We start from the raw sequence: 11,492 nt of genomic DNA on the forward strand, positions 1-11,492 counted from the left end.
TTTAATGCTCGTGTAATGTGTCCTTGATTATGAAATGAAAAGTCCATGTCTCTCCTTTTCCCTCCGAGCCTGCTAACTTGTACTGGCAGTAAAAAAAAAAAGCAGAACATGACGAGCTCTGCGCTGCTACCGTCTAAAAGATTTCCATCCTGTTTCCAACCTGTTCATAGTCCTGTTTTATTACCGGTAACGTGTGAGACGAGAGATAAGGATTGTTTTCTACTGCGACTTACAATAATTAAAGCCTCTTTACTTATTCTTCTGCCGTTTCGCTGCCATATCAGCAAACTCTTTATCAGCATTTTACAGCACCGCCACGCTGTCCATTTGTCACCGGTCAGGAATGTTGTTGTCAGTGTGATGAGTTTGACCCAGAAAGACAGGAAAAGGCCTCACTGTTATAAGCCTCAATAACTCGCCTTCATCGTGTTGTGGCCCTGGACAATATTCTTCCTGTTGTTATTCCTAAAGGAGGTAAATATTTCCTTTTGCCGTTGAATGGCACGCAGCCATAGTTTAGTTGAGTTTAGCTGTGCATGGGGAATGAAAGGAATGCATTGAGTATGTGTTTGTTGTGTACTTGAAAGGTCACGTTTTCACCCTCGTATGGACAAACAAAAATGTTTTTCAAACTTCAGAGAGTGTGACTAACACGTTTGGCTGGCCTCCCTAAATACCATAAATACATAAAAGAGGAGTGGAAATCATTAAAAAAAAAAAAAGACTATTGCAATTGCTTGCTTCAACCCTGACAGACAAAGCAAGCTTACTTTCAATTAACCCACTGACGCCGTATTTCTACCATAGACGCGGGGAAAGCGGATTTGTCAATTTTTCGGGGGGTACATTGTTTTGAAATGTCTTTGAGCAAACATGGAGGACTTTGATAGCGAAGAGATTTCTGAAGGCAGTGGATTTGAGGTGTTTCTTGGCTTCAATGACGTCATCGCTGATAACTTTGAACGCGCTGAACCAATTGACCGGGATTTATGATTACGACATAATTGTTTGAAGACGACGAGGTCGGCTACCACGACGATGAGTTTTAAGTGACGGAAGATGGAGAATTACCATCGTAATCGACGGAGTGTTTTCAACCACACACCAGGGGTGACAGTGGATTTACCTGCAGATGCCACACCGCTGTAAGCACCATCACTGTCACATGTGAAGCAGACTGTTACAGTCATTACATGTTGTTCTTGTTCCTCACACTCCATTGGGACTAAATCAAGGCACTGACACAAGTTGATATTACTTCATTTTCTTACTGTTTTTTAAATTGAAAATAGTTACTCAGTTATTTATATTATGTTTTTTGTGACGGTGTATCTAAATAAACAAAATTTCCCAGAAAAGCCAAAGGTGTAAGCTCTCAAATACTTTTTGAATTGTGTTCCTATCTGCTAAATCAGTCATTTAGTAGGCATTTGAACCTCAGGTTTTATAAGGTCCTTTCTGAAATCACGCATAGGTTTGACAGGCATTTTTTCCAGGCTTTTCAGGCCTTAATGGGTTAGAGGATGCATATAATGCAAAATCAACTTTTTATAAGTTTAATACTTACGTATATTTGGGACTCTGGAGGCTCTATGAGTAGGCAAAGTGTGAAAAAATACGTTTTTGTGGTCCGCCTCAGTCTAAGTACAGGAGATAAAACACGCTCACGTTGACTTCTGTCCCATTGTGACGTCACAATGACACATTCCTGGAATTGTTGTCTCACAGAGCTCCGCTTTGTCCCTAAGAAAACACAAGAGTGCAGGCGAGGGCAATAGTATCCGGAAGAGCGGAAGTCAGCAAAGTGTTCTATTCTTGGCTCCACAGCGCAGCACAGAGTTCTACACAAACTTCCAGCCTAAGAGGATTTACGTGTCCAGTGGACACATTTTATATATGACGGTAATGTGCCTGCTAGAGTCGGCATATGATGGCTTTTCCAAATGCTAACTGCTGTTAGCTGCCGGAGCCTCAGTGACGCTGACGTAGTTTCCTGTGTCTCATTTGCATTTAAAGAGACAGGCACTCAAAACCGAGCGTTCTGAACAGGGCTGTTTTGGCAGAGTGATTGAACTGCTATGGTGCTTCATTCTTATGGTATTTTGACCATTCATTAGGACACCAGGGAACTAGGTTAACTTGGAGAAATAGGGTATAATATGTCTACTTTATGTTGTAGTATGCGCTTGATAAGTATGAAGCTGATATTAATGATAGCTTTTACATAATAGGAATACACATTCCTGCTCACAACACAATTCCCACTAACCTCAGTGATTCCCACATGGACAGAGGTTGGCGTCCACACTGTTGCATAACCTTTGATGGTTATGCTTCACAGTGGAACTCACAATTCAGGCAACTAAGTACGCTTAGTAGTATGCTTATTATTATAAAGGCCCTGGGAAATAAACAGTAGTTTATTAAGTGGTGCCCTTGTGACTGACAAAAAAAACCTTTAATTCTTGTGCACCACATTGGTCGAATACCAGACAAATATTTTTGGGTGGACAGCACCACTTTTTTTTTTAATTCCCTCCAAATCTGAGTCTGAAGAATTTATTGAGCTCTGCTTTGTGGGCATCACTGTGCAGACTATGCGTCAGAGCAACAATTATAGTGCTGAGGTGCAACTGCCTGGAAATAAACAAATTCAGAGAACAAATCTATTAAGTTAGGCATTAATTTATAGTCGGTGTTGACAGTAACTGCAGTAAAATTGTGTTGAGGTTTTATTGCGTTGACACATAGACAGGACTGTGTTTAGTTGCAGATAAAGACAACAACCTTATCCTTACCTCCTGTTTTCTCATTGCTGGTATTAACGTGATTACGATGAATGTGTCAATCTCAGCCGACATTGGTGCGATAGGCGAGGTACACCGTGGACAGATCGCCAGTCCATCACAAGGCCACATAGACACAAACAACCATCCACTCTCACACCTACAGTTAATTTAGAGTGTCCAATTTACCTAATCGTCAAATCTGCATGTTTTTTGGCTGTGGGAGGTGTTGTGATCCCCAATGATGGACCGTCTGGAGTCAGTGATGAGCTAAGTTGAAAGATTTTATTGAAGACAGCTCAGATCCAAGGAGAACTGAGCTGTGAGACGTTAGAAAGACTTGAGATAGTCCAGATGTCTGGCACTTTTGTATCTATAGGGAACCTTAAAGGGGCTTAGTTTGTGTATTACCCTAAGTCATGGCTGTTCATATTGAACACCAGGTCTGGTTATATAAGAATATAACTACTTATAAGTAAGTAATTAAACATAAAGTTGGCTGTAGATTAGCGTTTTCTCTCACAGGAGGAGACCGGAGAACACCCACGCACATATGGGGAGGACATGCAAACTCCATGTCGGAAGGCTACGTAAATTTTATATATATGTTTTATATTAAACATGTTATCATTGTCATTATTTAGATATATTCACATTATCATTATCATTATTGATAATATAAGCATTATCATACTTCTACTACAGTCTGTAACAAAGGACCAAAGTCCTCTCTCTCCTCCACAGACTTCTCCTAAACATCTATAAACACTTTGGGTTTGAATTTGTATCAGCAGAACTAACATTGTTATGAGCACAAGAACTGTGGAGAATGTTGAGATATTTATACACAAAATTCCTCCTCATGGCGTTTGTAAGTTGGACAGACGGAGACTTCTTCCAGTATCTCATCAGTCAGGGGTTGAGATTCTTTCTGTGGGTCATTAAAAATGTCGTATAGCATGTTTCACCTCGACCTAAAGAATGATGTAACGTTGTTACAGGTGCCTTATATTGTCTTCTATTACTGTGAATGTCTTCATTATTGATTATGAATTTGACTCACGGGAGCAGTTGAGGACATTAATAAAAATATTTGTTTTACACCCTGTGCTAAAAGATGAACACCGTTTAAAAAAAATCCCAAATAGTGATAACAAAAAGACAACATAGTCTGCCAAAGGCTATGTCTCTGCAAACACTGAAGTGCTCACACTATCACGTTTCATTTGAAAAGCCCTGCTCATGCGACTAAAACAAATTGCATGGAGATCACATGTTAATTTTTTATTTTTTTGTTAATTTAATTACATATTTAAATGCATTTTACACGTAACTATTGGCACTTTGTACTACTGCACTAATAATATCACCATTCCAGCTCTGTGAAGTCATTTGCAGTGTTTGTTTCAGACTATTGTTTCAGTTCTCACTGTCCAAAATAGACAATGAACAAAGAGCGCAGTCGAGTTGCCAGTGTTTTTCCACAAGGACGACATCATGCGTTTCTTCATGGGAAGGAGGGAGGGTATGGGCCAACCGGGGCTGGTGGAGGAGTGAGCAAACTGTGTAACTGTTGGAATGATATACGACAAAAGAAAAAAAACAAATCCAACGAGTTACAGAGCTGTCAAACTGTTTACAGGAGCGATGGAAAACAACTTTAAAACACGCAAAGAGATCACGTTGTGGTCCAACAACACAAGCACAGGTAGTTTATCCATGATACGAATGCTATTACATGGCAAATATCCGTTTTATACTATTTAAATAAACACACAAAATGTCTGTAAATAAAAAAAATTAAAAAACACCACAGATTTGAGCTCTCTTTGCAATGAAACACCATTTATAACTGGGTGTAAAAAGGGGAAATTTTGTGCAACAAAACAAGTAATGCTTGGACCATTTATTTACATAAACACTTTTTCCTCTGTAACGCTGTTTTGTTTGAAAGAACCCAACAACGTTTTGATGCATTGTCATTGGCACAAATTCATGTTCGCTGGAGAATGAACTCTAACCATCTGTGAAAATTGCATGAAAACCTATAATATATTGTTAAAAGCAATTCCCCATAGGTATTAATGAAGTATTTCTGATTCTGATTATTATGATTTTTGTCTTTAACGTCAACCTTTAACGACCGTTGTACAGACCACCACTCAATAACTTATAATGAAGTATTTCTGTTGTTTAATTTGGCATCATAAATATACAAATAAATAAAAAAAACGTTTTGTTGTGAACTATATTTTGTTCCATTTTCAACACTTTTATTTTGAAATTCTGTGAAATCTTGTCACGGATGTCATACTTCCAATATCATGATGGAATATTTTGATATCATTATCACGACCAGTGTAGTCGTTCAGTGGCCCCCAGGTTGTTTGCGTTTGAGGCCCCTGCAGTAAATGTGTTGTCTGTGATTTTCCACCACAGAAGCACAGTGGAGAGAAAGACGCCTTTGTTTGATCGGCGATAACAATGTAGTCAATTTCGACATCATCTGTGTGTATCTATGGGGTGTAATGGGGGCATTTAGTCAATGTGGGCGTATTATACCCTTCAAGCACGAGTGAATCAGGCAACACACGCGCACACATTTCAGGAAATTATAGCCGTTGTTGAGTGAATGATTCACAAATATCACGAGAAAAACAAACGCATCGTCCTATACAGGTCAACATTTCAATATCATCAAATCACACGTACTCTTTCAGTCAAATAAGGTCAGTTTTTTTGTTTTATAGACGCATTAATAGAATAATTTGCCCATACTATGAATAATGTTACTTGTTTACGTGCCTCTGGTATAGTTTTTCCAGTTTATTCCCAGCTGGTTCCCACACACTTTAAATTCAGAGTGATTTAACGTGTTGTTCTGCAGAGTATGAGTCACGCATTCATTAAAATTTAAAATTCTTAAATACCATGGAAAAAAAGATGATGATGCTGATTAATGTCAAAATGGATGGACGAGAACAGGAAGTGGAGATTTGTGCCTGATCCTTGGATTGGTGCAATCTCGTTTAAAGAAACGTTGAATCGTCCAATCCTCTTCTGGCTCCGAGAAGATTGAAGGGTTAAAATCTTTTAAAAATGAATTAGTATTTGGTATCAATAATTAGGTCAGATGTAAGTGGGGGAAAAGTCAGCCCAATGAAAGTAGAATATATAATAATGTCTAATATTAGTATTTGACACTGCATAAAAATAATAATAATAAAAATAATTTAAAAAAAAAAATCAGTGATGCTGCTAATCATCGACATATCCCAGGCATCATGACAAAAACCTGGCAATTAAAGGTTTAAAATCTTTTAAAATTAATCAGTATTTGATATCAATAATTAGGTCAGATGTAGGTGAATTAAAATCAGCTCCAGTAGAATATCTTGCTTATAACTTGCTTCAGTACGGGTGTGACTAATATTAGAACCCTAAGGGTTAAAAAGGTCTTAAAGGGGGCGTATTATGCAAAATCAACTTTTTAATCATTTTAATCCTTATGTTTGGGACTGGAGGCCCTAACAGTCGGCAAAGTGTGAAAAAAGATGACTCACTCGTGTTTTTGTGGTACAGGAGATAAAACGGATAAATTCCTGGAACTGTTGTCTCGCGGAGCTCCGCTTTGTCTGTAAAACACGCGAGAGTGCTGGCGAGGGCAACGGTATCCGAAAACCGTAAGTTTGAAAAACTTTGTATCCTTGGCTCCACAGTGCAGCACAGAGTTCTACACAAACTTCCAGCCTCAGAGGATTTATCTGTCCAGTGGATACATGTTATATATGACGGCAATGTGCCTGCTAGAGCCTGCAAATGATCACTTTTCCAAATGCTAACTACTGTTAGCTCCTAGTAGCCTCTGTGGCCTTTTTTTAAAGGTATACCTTAAACCAAGCATTCTGAACAAGGCTGTTTTGGCAGGGTGATTGAACTGCTGTGGTGCTTCATCCTAATGTTATTTTGACCAAAGCATGTCACAGACATGTTCATTAGGACACCAGGGAACTAGTTTAACTTGGAGAAATAGGGTATAATATGAGTCCTTTAATGAGGTCTATGTAATCCTGGTCATTAATAACAGAAAGCTAAAATATGTAGAAAGCTTTGAATGGGAGAGTAATTGTGTTTATATCCAAACCTTGTTTTGATTTTTATTGAATAACATTTTACTCACTACATTCTGGAACATGTTGCAAACAATGCCGTTATTCAGCACTTGTAACATGCATTTCAATAACAACATCATCACGAGTTAAATCTGCAGCCACTCTGGTCTGCATTAAAATTCACTCAACTCTTTCCTCGAAACAGATGCTTTGACTTCTTCCAGCATGTAATCCAGTCAACAATCTCATGATCAATACAGAATGTTTTGGCTGTTGCTCTGCAAATGTCAGCTTTAATATGCGGGCAATAAAAATGTCAAAACTGGCTTTATGTTAGCCAGTTAGATGATGTTTTTGTTCAGTCATAGTATTAAGAAAAAGCACAGATCTCTCTTTTTTTTTTGTCTCCACAGAAATTTTATTTTCAATCTCAAAAAAAAAATAAACTCCATAAAAATAACAACGTTTATTCTCTCAGAAACAAAGTTTTATTTAAAGCTCTTTCACATACAGCAATCATCGTTTATTGACGTTCCATGTTATGCCTGTCAAATTATGACACCGACATTTTGGACTGAGGTCATTCAACACTGCTCGTGAGTTCCAAAAAGAAACAAACATTCAAACTTGTTTTGCTTTATTTTTTTTCCCTCCTATTTTTTTTTTTTATTATTATTTTTTTTAATTATAATTGTGGGTGAGACTGGTGGAAATAATCAAAAGACCAGTCGTTTTATTTACCTAGCTTAATTACCCTTGACAGTTTTGGGAGTTAACTGAACGTCTGAAATGTCACTTCTGCTCTGCATCTCTGTGACAAAACTGCTTTATTACATGGCTTTAAAGACAAAGAATTTCAGGATGTAGAACTTTTTTATTTGTTTTTGCACATTAAGACACATTTGGTAGAAAATATGCAATTTAAAGAATATTAAATGACATTTCAGCACTGCAGTGCACCAAATATAAATTGACACACGTTATACACGGATAGCTTACTTCAGAATAAAGGTTTACTGTCTGAGGTTCAATGAGCCCTGTATTATATTGTACACAACGCTAACATGGTTGACGCCAACAGCCTCGACACAGTTAACTGTGTGAAACATAACATTGGATTATACATGAAAATTGATAAAGAATCATAAACATTGGTACTTGTAGCTTTTTTTTTGTTACGATGGAATAGCAGTAAATAAAAAAGCCGTATGGCGCGTTGGTGTCAAAATGTAACAGAACACAGCCCATAATACAGTAGTAGAAAATTCAACATAAAACCAATACAAATCACCAAACGTCCAAATCACCCGAGGTGACTGCTTGTTGATGGGGAAAACAAAAAACAGACACACAAACAGCAGCAATATTATAAAAGTACCATACAATATTAATTTTGGTTCTTATGGAAAACGTTTAAAAGGTTAAACATAAAAACAGCCAGCTATTTCTGCTCTTGTGTTTCCTCTCTGTTATGTGCCATGATATTTGTACATATTATAAACAAAAGTAGTTTTTGATGCAACACCTGTTTGTAGACTAAATAAAAAAATATGAACCAGTGAATATAGCATTGGACACTTGATGAGATAAAAATGATTTTTGATTAACTATTGTTTTATAATGCCATAAAGATGGCCTCAAGAAATACACTATGGAGAAAACATTTGGACATTTATCAGGTATTAAAAAACTAAATAGACTTAATATTGGTGGAATACTACCATCATTGGTCATCATAGTTTCCAGAACTTTCACAAAACTTACATGGCCTATAATGCAATGTATTTATTACTAGGTGTGCTAAACCTAAACACGCTGTCAACAAAAGTACAAAAACAACAACAGTAAATGTTTTTCACCGTACAAAAAGACAAGTGCATATGTCAAATAAGGCAAATATTAAATTCACTTTGAACTACAATTCTAAAAATCCAAGTAGCTATTCAGAAGGATTAACACCAAGCACTGTACAAAATGGACAAACCGGTGTCAAATAAGATTTGTAGTCATACAGGAAAAAGGTTTTCATGTGGAGAAACTTAAATCATTTAAAAAAAATGATGATTAGAATAAGCTTGGATCCCTGTTAAAGAGCTACAAAAGACCACTGTAAATATTACAGACAGAGCTTCTCAAATCCCTCAAAATCAAAATCTATCTGTTTGTTTCTTAACAGCCCCTCCCCAACTTCATCAAAGCCCCCACCAATTAGTTCAGTGCTCAGGATTCAGCTACAGTGAAAAATAAACAAACATGAAGATGCCCACTGAGCAGACGCATAGCAGACCCACGTTGAGGAAATGTTTAACTCTCGGCGGCTCGTGCAGCATCTCTGCAATGATCTCCGCATTGTCCTGCACCATTTTCTGCTCAGCATTCTGTTCCCCCTCCTTGTATGAACATAGCCAGTCCAGTAAACGTGTGCACCTGCCACTCTCCACAGTCCCTTGGCTGCCATCCTCTGATCTGAATGGTTCTGTGGGAGTGGTAACAGGTGAGGCTTCTGTACTCGGGGTTGCTGGGTCACGGTCAGTGGATGGAACCAGGAGTTTGACATCCGCTCCGTCCAAACACTTCTGCTTTCTGACATCTGGAGGCATTTCTTTAAGGAGCTTTCCGTCACCATGACGGTGGCTCTCATCGTTTAGCCTGTACATCTCCTCTCGATCCTTTGTGGGGACACTTTGAATGCTGCTGAGACCCCAGAATGTGGTGGTGCGGACCCGCTCCTTATCTGGTGAAGCGGTGCAGAGGCTGACCACGACAGCCACCAGTCCTGATATCCAGAACAGACCAGCAGCAAAATACATGTAGTGAATATGGACGATGAAAGCAGGCCTATCATCTGGCTGGTCACAGCGAGGCTGGCGATAGATAAAAGCCAATGTCAGTCGTATGGTACCTAGTACGAAACCTGTCATGCCTCCCCAGAATGCACCTGTCTCATTACACCGTCTCCAGAAGACCCCGAGCAGGAAGAGGGCAGCTATTGGTGGAGTGAGGTAGCCAGCAACTTCCTGGATGTACATATATGTCTGTCCACCTTGCATTTCAATAATGACAGGGACCCAAGCAATACTGATGGCCACCATGACCACAACAAACAAGCGGCCGACAACCACCAGCTCGCGCTGTGATGCCTTCCTTCGAATGGTTTGGTAGATGTCCAGGGTGAAGATGGTGCTGGCACTGTTGAAGATCGAGTCCAGGTCACTCATCAGGGCGGCAATCATGACCGCCATCATCAGGCCTCTGAGTCCCACAGGCATCACGGCCAGGACCAGGCGAGGGTAAGCAATGTTTGAGCAGCCGGCCTGAGAACCACACACAGCCATGCAGTGTTCTGGCCCAATGCAGGCGATCTCATCTGGGAACAAGATGCGGGATATCATTCCTGGAATGATTATGAGAAACATGGGAAGGACTTTGAGAAATCCAGCCATGAGTGTTGAGCACTTTGCATGAGCAATGTTCTTTGCTGCTAATACTCTTTGGACAATGACCTGGTCTGCACACCAGTACCAAATAGATGCAGGAGTCTGGCCCAGAATGAATCCTGGCCATGGGCTGTATTCGTCCAGAGGGCCGCGAAGGATGTATAGTGAGTTTGGTTTAGGGTGAATGCTACAGGAAGGATAGTATGTGAAATTTCCAGTAGCAATTATAGCAGAAACATTGGGAACTGCCTGCATGTACTTTGTTCTGACTCCTTCGAGTCCGCCAACTTTGATAAGGCTCATGATGGTTAAGGTTAGGGCACCACCAATCATCAAAACTGCCTGAAGTGCATCCGTATATAGAACTGCCACTAGTCCACCAGTGACAGTGAGCAAGGCAGTCATACTGATGAGCAGGACAATGGACAGATAAAGGTTCCACCCCAAGGACTCTTGAATAAACAGGGCTCCAGCATACAGGTCCACAGACAGCTTGGTAAAAATGTAAAGTAAAATCGACAAGAAAGCAAAGTAGACCTTTAGCCTGTTGCCACCGTAGCGTTTGGACAGGTACTCAGGCATGGTGTAGACTCCTGAGTGGATATACACAGGGATAAACACCCAGCCAAGCAACTGCAGAAGAAACACTGCATTGAATTCCCATGCTCCAACAGCATAGCCACTCGCTGCTCCTGATCCAGCCAGGCCGATGAAATGTTCACTGCCAATGTTACTCACAAAGAGCGAGGCACCTATCACAATCCACGTCATGGAGCGTCCAGCCAGGAAGTAGCCACTCACAGTGCTGCGGTTCGATTTCCACATGGCAAAAAACCCGATGGCTAGCACCACGACAAAATACAGCGCTACCACAGCTATGTCCGCTGCTTCCATTGAAGGACGCATTTTTATAGATTACTTTGAAGAAAAATATGCCTTGAAAGTAAAGCTCACAGCTTAAGGAATCCTTCCAAAAAAGGAAAATAAATAGTAAAAGTTAAGGGTTTTATTAATAAAAGTAGAGCAATGGAAATGCCCTGCTTTGGTTTGCTGTCTGGATGGAAGCTGTAGTATCCACCGTCAGATCAAATTCACTAGATGTGCTTCGGATGGGGGTTATCCACCGGCACTGAGGTTGTTCTAGATTTAGAGGAGGA

General features: G+C 39.7%; 1 protein-coding gene across 1 annotated transcript; it reads right to left on the reverse strand.

Annotated features, from left to right (window-relative positions):
• Nucleotides 1-9,129: 9,129 nt before the first annotated feature.
• Nucleotides 9,130-11,241, reverse strand: slc5a3b (solute carrier family 5 member 3b; the record flags this gene model as incomplete). The annotated part of the gene is made up of 1 exon (XM_083908646.1): nucleotides 9,130-11,241. One exon carries the CDS (start codon nucleotides 11,239-11,241, stop codon nucleotides 9,130-9,132), a length of 2,112 nt encoding a protein of 703 aa, XP_083764772.1.
• Nucleotides 11,242-11,492: the final 251 nt, after the last annotated feature.

The sequence above is a fragment of the Microchirus variegatus genome, assembly GCF_963457635.1.
Source record: "Microchirus variegatus genome assembly, chromosome: 22".
In the NCBI taxonomy this organism is placed as follows: Eukaryota; Metazoa; Chordata; class Actinopteri; order Pleuronectiformes; family Soleidae; genus Microchirus; species Microchirus variegatus.